Source organism: Sceloporus occidentalis, unplaced genomic scaffold, assembly GCF_023333645.1.
Source record: "Sceloporus occidentalis isolate IW3139 unplaced genomic scaffold, rSceOcc1.0.p SCAF_5, whole genome shotgun sequence".
Taxonomy (NCBI): Eukaryota; Metazoa; Chordata; class Lepidosauria; order Squamata; family Phrynosomatidae; genus Sceloporus; species Sceloporus occidentalis.
In genome coordinates, this window is record NW_028316985.1 from 143,879,955 (window position 1) to 143,895,197 (window position 15,243).

Sequence of the window (15,243 nt, forward strand, 5' to 3'; positions counted from 1 at the left end):
TTCTGTACCCCCAGAATCTGTTCTGGAGGGTTGCGAACCTTCAGAAGAGCCAGTTTTAGGGTGCACACAGAGGGCTGCAGAGGTAAGAGGTAGAGGTGTGGGGTTATCTTTTTCTATGGAGGATTTTCTACACCATCTCTGCCTGTCTGTCCCTCCATCCCTCCATCCCCTAATTGTCTGGATTCGTGCACTGAAATCAATCATGCTAGAAGGGTCAGATATAGGATATGTTCTAATTAAATTTCTAGGGAGACAAGCATCGACAAAGTAGACTGCCAAATGAACATTAAGGTTGCTTCTGTTTTTGAAAATCTCTTTCTTATTCAGTCACAAGACAAATGCTGTAATCAAAGCAAAAATATGATTAGTTGCTTATGCCCACGGTCTTGCACCCATCCTTTAGTGAAATAAAGTGCTCAGGTAATTGTACTGAATCATTTCTTTCATAGATTCAAATGAAAATGATTAGAAGTGCAAAAAGTGAGTGAAGCTGAATGTATAAGTGAGTGACGGTGAAGCTTTTAGAAACCGTCCCCAATCTCAGTTGCATTTCCACACCGGGTATCACCTGGTGCCAGGTGGGGGAGTTCCGGGAGTGGGACTTCCGCTTCTGGGGGCAGGAATTCCAGGGGAGGCAGGACTTCTGGTGTGGGGGAACACAAGGCATACTCTCTCATCCTCAGGCTAGCAATAGCAACCCCCCCTTTGATGAAACTTGCCAAGAAAACTCCATGGTAGTTTCACCTTAGGGTCACCATAAGTTGGAAACAACTTGAAGGTACTACATGCAGAAGTCACGCTCTCTCAGCCTCAAGGTATGGCAAGGGCAACCCCCCCCCCCCCCGCTCCTTCCTCAGCTCCCCCATGCCTTTAACTAGCTTTGGGAGCTAGTTAAAGGCACAGGAGAGGAGGAAGGAATAGGAGCACTCTTGCTTCTCCTTCCCCCTGCCCTCTTCTGCTTTAAAATGGCTCTGTGAGCCAGTTAAAGGCACGGGAGGTGGGCAAGGAACAGACATGTGCCTGCTCTACTCCTTCCCCCACCCTACCCTGCCTTTAACTGGCTTCGGGAAGCTAGTTAAAGGCATGAGAAAGGGCCTGGGAAGACTAGGAACTGGCACGTGCCAGCTCTTCCTCTTCCCCTGCTATCCCATCCCTTAAACTGTCTCCCTAGAAACAGTTGAAGGGATGGAAGGGCAGGGAAAGAGGAGGATCTGGTGTGTGTGCTGGCAGATAGAGCACAGTATGCCACTGGTGGCGTGCCATAGGTTCGCCACCAGTGGTATAAGTTATACATCAGTAAAACGAAGTTAAACTCTTGATATTAGATATATCTGGTATAGCTCTCCTTAGGTACATGACCTTAAAGAAAGGTGTTCATGTGTACTCATTTTTTGTTAAATGTAAGAGAATTACATGTTATTCTCTTTACATTATTACAAGTATTCCAATAAATTAATTTTCACATAAATCAGGGTGAAAACTACAGGGTCCCTGGGCCAGTTCCTCCCCAGGCCACACCCCATATATTGCAAGCCCAAAGACCTCCATGTGTTGCAGTCCCTCTTTAATTGACAACAGGAAATGATCTTGGATTACTTCCTGTTGGCATTTTAAGAGGGACCACAGAGGGAAATTACAGGACCTAAGCAGAGCACTGGAGCATAGGGAATCTTGAAGATGTCTCATCCACAGGGTCACCATGACTCGAATTGACTCGAAGATAATTTATAACAAACAAAACCAGGGAAATGGAGATATGTCACATCATTTCCTGTTGTCATTTTGAAATGGATTGTATTATTGGGTTCAAGGTACTTGTGAGTAAGGGACTAAGCAGATGAGCCCGGTCTGTGCTATCCTGACCCAGGTCCTCTCCAGAGCCATTCCCCAGGCCAGTGTGAAGTTGAGAAGGTGTTTACATGCCTATCCACTGCCGTGCCATCGACCTGCTACCACCATGTGCACCTTACTTTCCTCTGCTGTTGCAACTACTGAGACGATCCCTGGTGCCACGTCTGACATGGAAATGGGGTGCCTGACTCACCCATGTGACCAGGCACCCCTTTTGCACATCAGATGCAGCAACAGGGATCATCTCAATAGTGGTGATTGTGGAGAAAGGTAAGGTGCGTGTAGGGCTTTCTGGTTTGCTTGCGGTTGCAGCAGAGTTTTTGTCAACTATGAGGCAAACAGCGGGTCATTTTGACTCATATTAAGGCCTTTTTGCACTGAGATCAGACCAGGACTGTCAGATTGGCATCCAGTCTGCCCAATCCTGGCCTGAGAGTATTGGCCTGTGTCATCCAAACAGGACGACACAAGGCTGGACCAGACATGGGCCTTTTGGCATTTGCAGAAGGCCCTAAGTGGGATATTTTTATTCCATTGAAAGGGAGAAGGGTAGCCAAAGTACCAGCATAGTTTAGATTAAAGCTCATGTTGCCACTAAGTACAGTGATAGTTGTGCTGATCTTCAAACAAAATCCAAAGTTCATATTATGGTAACATCTTTACATATTCTCAGAGAACCACATTTTATTGTAGTTTTTATTTGCTTATTTTGTTCCCAGCAGGGCAGGGTCATTGCAGATGGTGCCTAATTAGTTTAAGATGAAAACCTTTGGCCATATCATCTCAAGAGAAAATCCAGACTATGTGATTGTAACATCACAATCCCACCTCCACATGTTTTTAAACATTTTTGCCTGATGTAGAGATCTTGGTTTTTAAAACTAGCACACTGAGATATGTGTGCCTCTTTTTTTGTTGTTGTTGATTTAATAAAAATATTAACACAATATGGATTTGGGAATTTACTGCCACTAAGTAGACCTTAGGAGAGAGATTTCAGCCTTGATTGGAAACCTTTTTGGAAAAAAATACTGAAATAACAGTACTGTGGAAGTCCCCAACAAGGATGTCATGGGGAAGGGGGCATGGCTATGTAGGGAACCTTCGGAGGGCCAGATTGAGCCTGAGGGGCTAAGATTCCCCACCTCAGGTTTGATTATGTTTAGTTTTGATCAGGGAATTATTTTCAGTTTACATACCTCAAAAACAAATAAAATCAAGCTGCTATTTACTGAATAGAATAAGAGGCTTCTTGAAATAATGTGCTCCTGACATGCATAAAAATGATACCATATGAAACAATACAAAATGGAACTGACTTCAGCTTTAAAACTGCAACCTCTTACTCTCTTTATTTCGTAGGAGCTGACAAGTGCTTTGATGCATGTGAAATTGCATCTTTTTGTCCAGATCTTCACACTCGTATTCTTCCCAACAGCAATATGGCTGTTTCTTCAGCTGTTATCTATCACACCTATAAATGAATGGCTTTTAAAAGGGTATGTCTTAACATCTAAAGTGTAATGTATTTATGGCTAGTGTTACTTTTTACTTTTTATTTTAAAAAAATCATGAAGTGTTTTTTTTCTGTTCCAGTTAATGCTTTGACTCTTTACGATGGGAAGAAAATATGAAAAATATTATCCTTTTGAAATCTTGGTCTCTTGTATCCAACGTCTTGGCAGCTAATTTTATACACAGTGAATTACTCAACGTATCATGCCTCTTTTTGACAAGTTTTCTATATTGGATTTTTTACTCTAGATTTCAAGGAATATAGCAGTAAGAAAGTCTGTCTAGGCATGAAATAACACATTGAGCATCACTCTGTACAGTCTGGAGAATGTTAGTTTTTCAGCCCTTTAATTATTTTTTTTCATTCTTGCATTGTGAGCTGAGAGATAAATCCAAACTGATAGTCATTGTTCTTCAAGGTAGTTTTTTAAATTTTATATGCCCATGCTGCAAATTGTACATAAAGTAGAGAAAATTATAATGTAGACAGTCAGTCAGAGAGAGCACAGTACTAAACTGTTCAGTCAAACCAATTAAAATAGTCATCTATTCTTATAGTCTGATTTTCCTAAAATATAGAACTGCTTCCCTATTTATTTATTTAAAAAATTTATATACAGTGTGCCCGCATCATACATCGGCTCCTTTTATACGGCTTTCAGCTTATGCTGAAAGCCGTGCAACAGAAGTTGCCATGACGCTTGCGCCTGTGGTACGCGCACTATGATGCACATCATGCAAAAGACCCATTATTTTCAATGGGGCTTGAGGATATGCACTATTTGCCTTATGTGGAGGGGTCTGGAATGGATCCCTGCGTAAGGCAAGGGCACACTGTACTGGCTTTCCAGCAGAGCATTGCACAAGCCAGCTATAGAAGGAACATAATCAAGATACAAAAAGAAGAAGAAGAAGATACAAAACAAGTTTTTTTTAGCAATTCCACCATAAATATCATACACCAATGGTGTATACAATATGACAGTACTAGGCATGTCTACAAGAAGCAAAAATGTAAAACTTGAATCACAATCTGGCAGTTGATAGGCCAAAGGCATCTGCAAAGGAAACACTTTCTCCTCTATACTTTCTTCCCTCCAGAGTGGTGTTGAAGAGGGTATAAAGCAAAGTTAATAAGGGAGGGAATTTCAGTTTGAATGCGGTTATAGAAATGGCTCCCTTGTGCTCTGTCTAATTTACCACTGCCATTGGGAGGACATGTGGGAATGTATCCTCTTTAGATCTTAATGCCTGGGTAGGCTTGTAACAGGGGAGAGGGTCCTTCAGCACCATGGTCCCTAACAGTTTTATAATCAAACCCAACATTGTAGATTGGAATTGTCATTTTTGAACTCTCCTTAAAGGGAGTCCCAAGTGTTAGAATATTCCAACTAAAGTGTAATTTGGGGCATGTGTTGTCATGGCAAAATTTGTTAAGAAAAGGATGGAAGTTGAAACTGCAAATACAATCCTGGTAGCAACTCAGGAAGTGCAAAGGCAGGCTTACAGTTGAACATTAAGAAAACAAAAATAATAGCCATAGTTGATTTACATGACTTCAAAGTAGATTGAAAAGATTTTCCATACCTTGGCTCAGTCATTAATCAGATTGGAGTTTGCAGTCAGATGAGGAGTAGGACATCAAAGGGCAGCTATGAAGGAACTAGTCAAGAGCCTGAAGTATAAAGCTATATCCTAAAGTTAGGATTGCCCATGCCTTTGTATTCAAAAGTTCTATGTATGGTTGTGAAAGCTAGACAGAGAAGAAGGCTGATAGGAAGAAAATAAACTCATTTGAAATGTGATGCTGGAGAAAAGTTTTATGATACTGTGGATTGCTAAAAAGACAAATAAATGGTTCCTAGAGCACATCAAGTGTAAACTTTCCCTAGAAGCAAAGATGACTAAATTGAGACTGTCATACTTTGAACATATAAGAAGATATGACTCACTAGAAAAGACAAGAATGCTTGGCAAGGTGAAAGGCACTAGACAAAGAGGAAGAGCACATTCCAAATGGATAATCAAAAAGCTGCAGTCCTGAGTCTGCAAGACCTGAGCCAGGTTGTTGGTGTTAGGATGATGTGAAGGTCTGGTCTTTCATTTGTAGGGTCACTATAAGTCAAAGTCAGCTTGACGGCAGTTAACAACAACAACAAAGCTACTTCTTCCTAGACAACTATGCTCAGAACTGATTCCAGTAGTTCAAAAGTGGAAGCCAAGTTCTTCCAGGAAAGTGGTCTCTCATTTAAAACATATGCATTCTTGTTGTCTGATCTACAGCCTTAGATCATAAGTACTTCTATCTTATCTTAAAATTTAATTAATTAATTGTTGTCCAGTCTGTTGCCAAACTGAAGCACTGATTCAGGAAGTCAACAGATTCTTTGAAAGGTGATAGCAAAGAGAGGTACATCTGGGTGCCATCGGCCTTATTTATTTATTTACTTATTTATTTGTTTTTTTATTTTATTTATATACCACTATTCCAAAGATCATAGCGGTGAACAGCAAGTAAGCTAATTAGCAAGTAAGCTAATTTGCCCCCAGCAGTCTGGGTACTCATTTTAGCGACCTCGGAAGGATGCAAGCCTGAGTCGCGCTTGGGCCCTTTTGCTGGTCTTGAACTCGCAACCATGTGGTTTCGAGTGAATGGCTGCAGTACAGGCATTTACCCACTGCGCCACCAGGGCTCCATTTCATACTCAGACTTTTTGCCAACATGGGACCCAAAGTATTTTATAATATATAGTACAAAAAACTTAAAAATAAACAATGTTGTTAAAACAATAAAAATACATTCAGAACACAGCACAGGTAAAAATACAGTGTGTTTGTATGTGCCTTCAAGTTGCTTACCAATTTATGGTGACCCCATGAATTTCGTTGAGTTTTCTTAGATAAGGAATACTCAGAGGTAGCTTTTCCAATTTTTTCCTCTGACGTATAGCCTATAATGTCTGGTATTTATTAGTGGTCTCCCATCCAAGTACTAACCAGGGTTGACCCTGCTTAATTTCCAAGATCAGACAGGATCTGGTTCCTTTACACATAAGATCCTTCTGGAACATTCTGGTTCCCACCACCCACTCCTTAGGCTTCTTTTGCCTTCAGCACAGAAGATGTTCATATTCATATTCTGTCACCCCCACAGTCTGAAGAGTTAGAAATGTGCTTCTTAAAAGGACAAAAATGAATTTCATAGAATCGGGAAGTATTTGATATTCCTTGGAGCCAGAATTTTAGAATACAAAAATGTACTGTACTATCACTGTTTGTTGTCCTTGCACAAAGTGGTTGACAGTTCTTGCAGACTTCATGAGTAACTGTGATAGATAATGTTTAAGGCACTGAGTTAGTGCAGCAGGGGCGACTTTGGCAGGCTAAGATATCAGCTAAAAGTGCTCTGGGAAGCTGGATTTCAGTCTGTGTCCAGTAGATTGTGAGTAGGGGATTAATTTGAAAAAACAAACATCTTGTAAAGTCCTGAGGCATGCAAACATTCCAAATATGTAATAACAACAACAAAGCAGAAATACAAAGAGTGTTTACTTGGGAATGAGTTGAAGCCTGACCCAGCCAAAATTTACAAGGGCAATCCTCCTACAGCTACTAGTCTATGGATTATTTTCCATAACCAATGAGGGATCTTGAAACATTTTCTGAATTTAATAGATTGGTAGGTCATGCCTCAGAGCAGTCTGCTGCCACACACTCCATTAACATTAATAAACTTTGAACAGTTAAAGTGTTTAGGGAATTGTAGCTTAAACCTCCAGAGCCTTTTGCTGAATATCATAAGACTCCAATTTACAGAGGAAAAACAAAGCTTTCTCACAGTGAGGGATTCTCCTCCTATTAATTTTTTTTTCACTTGATGAGTTCTGTGAGCCACTCATGCATCTGTAAATGTGGAAAAAGAGATGACAGATACACACATCTAGCTTGCCTTTAGGTTTGGGAACTGTTGCAAACTGAGTTATCCATGTTCATAGGGTTTTCCTTTCAGAAGAGACTTGAGTACTTAACAGATGCTTACAAAAGTGACTACAGACCACCCTACATATTTGCAGCTTTGATTATTCACAGATTTAATTACAACGTTCTCTCTAGGAATCTCTAGGTCCATCTGCATGACTCTGTGGTCAACATCTGCTAGAAGTCTTGCTGGAGGACCTAGTGATTCCTAGAGAACACTTCTCTAGGCATTTGTGGGTCCTCCAGTGCAACTCCATGATCATCCTCTGGCAGATGTTGATGATAGAGTTGCGCCAGAGGACCTAGAGATTCCTAGAGAGGTATTCTCTCAGGTAAAAAAAGTTGGATTTTTTATTTGTGTTCTTTCCACTTCCATAGGGCCCTCCTCTCCTAAACCCAGTGAATGTGGAGGGCCCGATGTAGATTGAACACTGGGCAGCTGTTTATGACCTTTCTATAATACCAATCCAGAACATTTTATTTACTTCTATGCATTACTGTTCAAACTTTCTCATTCACATTAACAGATTCACATTAAAGATTCCACTTTAACAAGATTTTCTAAATCAGGGGACAGTCCATGCATGATGGCAGAAGACAAGATGAAGTAACTGACTAGCATGAGATCATACGACTGTTTAATATCAGTGCAATTACATTCAAAAACTCCCTCCCCCCATTTATTTGTGTCATTAAATAAAGAACTCATGCATTCATGGCTTTCCAATGTAATCTGAAATCATGTCTGTACACCTCTGTGGATTGTTTGGTGATTAATTAGAATAAATATTACAGTTGTGTGTGTTTTCTCTCTCTCCCGTAGTTTGCAAACCGTAGGCTGTATGCCACCTCCAGTATCTTCAGCCGTGATTTTAACCAAAGCTGTTGGTGGGAATGAGGTGAGGGTTTTTTTTGACATTTTATTTTCTTGTGACTTGCTTTCTAAAAAGGGTTGTTTTTTTAAAAAAAATTCTACTAAGGTAAAGATGATTGATGAAACAAAAAAATTAATTGAGGTTTATCATAATGAACTTAGTTCTAACAATCATTCATAAAAGACAGGGAGAAAGAAACACTTTTATAGGCCACCAAGTACATTTTTAGACGTTTGTTCTTTAAAATTTGTTTTTATGTTGTAACTGTATTTCATTAATGTTAGTTTCTTAGGGTCTGAGTGGTGTAGTGATTGGACTACTATTGGACTAGGTCTTGAGGAAACCAAGGTTTTATTATCCTTTCTCAGCCATGGAAACCCACTGGATCATCTCTCAGTCTTAGAGGAAGGCTGTGGCAAACCTCTGAATAAATGTTGCCAAAAGAACCCTGTGATGGATTCTCCTTAGGGTCACCATAAGTCAGAAACAACTGGAAGGCACACAACAAGATCAGCAGCAACAAGACATGTACTTAAATAGACTTCAGTGTGATGCTGAATAATATACTGTATTGATTATTCTAGTTAATATAATTCCTTTCCCATTGTCTCTAGTATCATTGTCATATTGGTGGTCACCAGATTTTGCTGGCAAAAAGAACTGGATGTTTTGGAAGAAAAACTGGGAGAATGCGAAGACCCTTTTTACACTACACAATTATAGCATTATGATTCCACTTTAATTACCATGGTTCCATTCAATGAAATCCTGGGATTTCCAGTTTGGGTGGGATATTTAGAATTCTCAGTCAGGCAGGTCTACGGTTTCTTGTTGTATATTCTTGTTGTGTGCCTTCAAGTCATTTCTGACTTATGGCAAACCTAAGGCAAACCTATTATGGCGTTTGCTTGACAAGTTTCTTCAGTGGGGTTTGGCATTGTCATACTCAGAGGCTGAGAGAATGTTCTCAATTCTCAGACTTTTTATCCCTGTGACCTCTTTTACATCTACATGTAGATGTTGTGCCTTCCTCGCTGTACATAGCATATGAATAAAACATTTTGTTTGCTTAGTGTGCACTTTCATGTATATTCAAATTTTAACATTTAATAAGGAAATAATTGTTCAAATTAGAGCAGTTTTATTCAAATAAATTCAGTAATTAACACATGTGTAAATTTTACTTGTGTCTCACACACAGCCACACTCCTATACACTAATGCTCACAAGTACATGCATAGTCTGTTATGCTCTTTTTATTCACACACACATATACAGAGTTGTCATTTCCTGTAATGTACATGTGCTTGGAATTAGGAAGACATGTTATCTTTTGTATAGTTATTAAGCCACAGTAGTTAGAACAATACCAGAATTGTTGTTGTGTGCCTTCAAGTTTTTTCCAGCTTATGGTTAGAGGCTCTTCCCTCCCTAACTGTCATCTTTTGGCCTCTGAGGGAGAGAGAAGGCTGGCCCAGTTCCATCAGGGGCTAGCCTGAAGAAGAGCCCTCCCTCCGGTCCATCTGCCTTGGTCCAGGCCTCAGAGGGAGAGAAGAATGCTGGACCTGATTCCCTCCCTCCCTCACCATTCCCTTCTCCTTTTGTGTCGTGTCTTTTAGATTGTAAGCCTGTGGGCAGGGAACTGTCTGTTATCCCCTCTATTGTAAACCGCTCGGATTCCCAGTGATTGGGCGGTATATAAATAAAACCTATTATTATTATTATTATTATTATTATTATTATTATTATGGTGACCCTAAGGCGTATCTGTCATGGGATTTTCTTGGCAAGACTTGTTCAGAATGGGTTTGCTTTTGCCTTCCTCTGAGACTGAGAATGTGTGACTTACCCAAGGTCACTCAGTGGGCTTCTATGGCTGAGCAGAGATTTGAACTCTGTTCTCCAGAGCTGTAGTCCAATGCTCAAACCATTATATCCTCCCTTAGAATGTCATCTTAATATTAACACACATACATCCCCCATTCTAACCTGCCCTTACTACTTATCAGTTTAAAACCTTTTAACCTTGAAATTAACTAAACCAGGGGTTCCCAACCTTTTTGACTCGTGGAACCGTTATTTCTATAGCAGAGCACCTAAGAGGGCTACCCTGTGTCTCACTTTAGGAGTATATATAAGAATATATTCTTATTTTTTAATTTCATTCAGTTTTTATTTCTTTTATTTTTCTGGAGCGACCACAGAGCACCTGGAAAGTGTATGCAGAGCCCTAAGGGCTCCTCAGAGCACAGGTTGGGAACCCCTGAACTAAACAGTCTTACTTTATCCTGAACAACAGTAAAAGTTTCCTGGAGCCATTTGCATTTATTGAAGAGCCAGACAGGAGATGTTAAAATTGTTGGCCTCTTATTAAATTAATAAATGTCATAATAACAGTTGTAGAAGATGAAAGCACAACTTAAGTGAATCACATTTTTAAAATTAACTTGTCCCTTTTTGTTAGAAAATTTCTATCCTTAATTGACAACTTCATTGATTTTAATTAGTTAGTTCCTTTCACCACACAAGACTATCCCATGCCTCCAGGGAAATCCGTGCTCTCAGTCCCACTACAGTTCTGAACCGTTTTTTGTGCAGATGCAAGGGAGAACTGTCCCAGTAGCCATTCACAGACAATGAAACTCCTTGTTAAAAGAAACTAGGCTGCTCCCCTCCCTATTGTCTTTCCACTGCTAGGCAGATTTTTGTTTAAAGCATTACCAATTAAATTAGGTTGCAGTAAAAAGACCCTTTGAATCCAGGTAGGTGCTGCTGTTGTAGGGTGACCAGATGTTCTAACCGCAAAGGAGGAAAAAGGGACCGCAAAATGTAGGACATTCAAGAAAAATGTAGGGCATTACAAAAGAAAAGCTTACAACATTAATATAAATAGAAATTCATGCTTCTTAGTCATGCTCAAAATGGAAGACATCTTGGAATCCCTCCTGCACAGAAGGCTGAAATGTAGGAATGTCCTGGGAAAGGAGAACATCTGGTCAACCTGTGCTGTTGTAGCTTTCCTTACTGGTATGATTTTCATTTCCTTTTAATTTGTTGTGCTTTAATCTATCTTTTAAAATATTTTAGCTTTTTTTATTTCATTGTTAACCACCTTGTGTGCCATTTGATTCATATATCAAATGAATAAATAAATAACAAATACAGTATATACATGACTTGTTTTTTTGAAATAGTATTAAAGGAGACTTGTTTTGGCACCAGTGGTGTGTCTTGTAGAGTGTGAGCACACAGTTCACTACTTCTGTATCTATAGGCTGAGAAAGATTGTAGAAAGATAAATGTGGCTGAAGTGGAAGTAATAGTCAAAACATATTTTATTTGTTTTTGTGTGTGTTTGGTTCCCTCAAGTATTGAATGACATTTAAGCTTTTTGGAAGAGTGTCTGAAGGCTGATGCTAGTTCAGGATTTTCAACTATCAGAAAAGAACGTACAACAAAAAATGATGCAGCATGAACCGGAAAATGTCAAAAACATTTAATGTGTCAGTAAAAGAGCAGACCCTTTCGAAACTTTGGCGGATATTATTTTGTGTTGTCACATCTTCTGTTTGTGTAAAACAAAATGCAAAATTCACAGGCCAGCAATAGTAATAAAGCTAGTCCTTCGTTAGGGTCGACTCAGATTCCACAAAAGGGTGTAAGTTTTTGAATCCTCACGAATGTTTCATCAGGTTGTGTGGTTCAAAAAAGTAGATGTTGGGAGAGAAGAAACACGAATTTCAGTGATTTGACCAAACGTCTCTAGGAATTCTCCAGTTAAACTCTGCCTTAAGATATGAGAAAGATGGGAGAACTATACAGGAAAAAATAGGATAGTATTCCTGTTCTTGCAGAAGCAGTGTGTGTGTGTAAGTAAATAAGTAAGAGAGAGTGAGAGTATGTATATCAGAGAACTGATTCCTTCCTCTACATCTCCTAACCAATTGTCTTGGAGACTGCCCCACAGACTTTAAAAAGTCTGAATAGAACTTATTTCACTGTGCCAGAAATGTTCTTAGAGGAACAACATTGAGCTGTGTTATGTCTCATTCAAGCCTACCTCTGCTTTCACTGCTGAAAGAATCACAAAAGATTAATTGATCCCTACCATGGTCCATTTCCTACAACTCCTTTTCTTTTTTGGTGAAGAATTGACTTCCCATTTTTTTAATAGCCCTTCTCTGCTAGAGGTGGGTAAGTACTCAAAGTTCTGGGGCTGCTATACGCTCGTGTCACCCAATCTTGGAAGACTATGTTTTTTCTTCTTTGCTTCCTTAGAATACCCCCTGCATCCTCTAGGGGCCATGGGAGAATATTGGACTATTATAGACTCAGGATAGACCTCTTTCCAAATTAGGGAGCGAACTGAAAATCACTTCCAATTTTGGAACAAAAATCCATGGGCTTAAAACAACTTTGGAGGACAGTTTTGTCCCTCCCCAAGGCCATGGGGGCATTTTATTTTATTTTATTAAAAAAACATGATGGGGCTCTTGGGAAATTCAAAAATGCATGCCCTTTAGGGACATTGTGTGACTTGAAGGCTTCACGTTCTTCACCCCTGTTCCACACTAAAGGGGAGTGAAGTATCTTCACAAAAAAAATTAGATCTTTAAAGAAAGCCCCTCTTATTTGTGGGCTCTTACTTATAATTTAGTCTTAACATATTTAAATCGTTGTGTTAATTAGTATTCAAGACTCAAAAGATGTTACTCAGTATAAAGAATATTATATTTTTAGATCCAGTGATGCCTCCAAATGTAAAACCTTTTCAGAAAAGAATTCTCAGCAAGTCCCATGGGGCAAGGTAAATTATTGCATGTGGTGAACTCTAAGTCAGAGACCAAGGTCATGGCAGCAGGAGTCTATTTGAAAAAGGTTTTCTGTCTGCTTGGAAAGCAAATGAAACCTCTCATCATTTAACTTTAAAATTACAGCTTTAAGAGAATTTTCACCATAGCTGAAAGATCAAGTTCATGGAGAACATAATACACTCCAAAGTTCTTTCTCAGATGTAACAATAGAACAAGAATCATACTGTGGTTTCCCTCCACCCCCTTGCTTTTTTGGTGGAAAATAAGAATTCATAAAGATAAGTGTCCTTTTAATAATCTACTCTTGAACAAAAATCAAAGGCTTGACAAGATATGAAGGGATTGCTTGTGCTGAGCCTTGAACAGCTTCCTTAATACTGGTTGAAGGAATATATTTCAGGTTAATTTTCATTGTTTATTTATTAACACTATTTGGTTAAAAAGGTAGGGGAAGAATTCTAAAACAGAGTTGAAAATATTATTTTTTAAAAAATTATATATATTTGTGTTCCCTATTCCCCCCCCCCCAGGGATTTCAAGATTGCATATAGATTTTCTCCCTCCTCACAATTTATTCCTGTGAAGTAGGACAGGGTGAAAGGGTGACTCGCCTAAGTTCATCCAATGAGTATGAAGCTGATCCATCTCCTAAGTTCTAATCTAATACTATAAACCGCTATTCTGGCAAATACCTGACACCCAGTTAGCATAGTCAGACAAACATGGACACAGGAGTCCTTAGTTTGCATTGTGCTATTTAGTTAAGCACTATGCATTACTTAGTGTGTGTGTGTGTGTGTGTGTGTAGTCAATTAGATGGAAAGACCAATCCCAGCTTTCTGAGAGTAGCTGGTATAACCGTACTAAAATAGGTACCCACAGCCTTCATGCTTTATCCTTTTAGGGAGGTATATACAAATATATTACTTGTTGATCTGAAAGAGAGAGAAAGAAAATTATACTCCAAATAATTACTTGAAATATACCATCAGATTTACAGGTGTCATGCTGGTCTGCTGCAGCACTGATGGTGTGTACAGAAGCAATTGGAAAAGCAATTTAAAAGGAAGGAAGGAAAGCCACTTACAGAATATTCATTCTGCTCTAGCCTTAAAATATGAGATTGCTCCAGAGTCACTGATTGTTGATTTTGGCCAGAGTTGGGATGTATAATCATTTGTTCAAGAAGGATTTGAGATATGATTAATTTTCAGCAGCTGTCATTTGATTGATATGTCTGTACTAAATCTGCAATAACAACTGTTATAGTGATATTGTGTATATTTGTAGCCTTTACCATCATTATAATCCTTTAAAACATGGATGGCAAACCTCTGGGCCCAAGGTCAGATGTAGCTGGAGAGAGCATTCCCGAACTTGCTCATTTGTTGATTCTTTTCTTATCTCTGATAAGTGAGTGGAGCTAAGAGGAACCCAAGAAGGTTTGGTATGGAACAAGAGTTATAGTGTGCAGACTGATGAGGTTTTGAATAGAATAGGAGTTCTGGTTTCAGTGCTTGAAAGCCATTGCACTGGAATTTGCTCATAAGTAAACATGCATAGAACTGAGAGGTACTTTATATATCTAGTGGGAACATCTCCAAATTGGCTCCATCCATTTTGCATCATCTCTGCCTCAAGAACCTAACCCTGGTCTCTAATAGAATGTAGCAACTGGTTACCATTCCCAAACTAGAATTTGATTTCAGGGTCAAAAATATTCCACATCCCTCCGTACTTTAAAGAGTTTTCAAAGATTTTGCAACCTGAAACAAGGCATGCACAGTGCTTTTTCATTTCATTTAGATGAAATAATGTTGAATTCCTGGTAATATGGAGACAGGAGACAGGAGACCCTTAGGAATGATGGGTGAGGAGAGGAGACTACAAAACAGAATTGGATGTGTGGGTATTAATTCTGCAGATTATCAAGGTGGGGCAGCCAGCTGTTGTGTATATTGGGGACTATGGCCATCATTGAAGGAAATCATTGTGTGGAGAAAAAAATAAAATAGGAAAAAAGGTGATCGTGATGGTAGAGAAAAGGACAGTGACATAGATGAATCCAGAAGAGAACTAGGTATGTGGGCCAGAAGCCCGTGGGATACAGAGTTAGAAGGTCCTGTGCCAGGAGAAAGACAGGATATTATATCAGTAAATAAAATCTTGTAAGAATTAAAAGGGAAAATTAAAAGGGATATGGTGAAGAA

The 15,243-nt window shown here is 39.2% G+C and overlaps 1 protein-coding gene across 1 annotated transcript in view; it reads left to right on the forward strand.

Moving 5' to 3' along the window:
• SLC10A7 (solute carrier family 10 member 7) overlaps positions 1-15,243 on the forward strand; it is a 182,072-nt gene that overhangs the window by 11,206 nt on the left and 155,623 nt on the right. The window contains exons 3-4 of the mRNA XM_089525724.1: positions 3,214-3,350; positions 8,168-8,243. Coding sequence (XP_089381850.1) covers positions 3,214-3,350; positions 8,168-8,243 — 213 coding nt within the window. The remainder of the gene's footprint in view (positions 1-3,213; positions 3,351-8,167; positions 8,244-15,243) is intronic.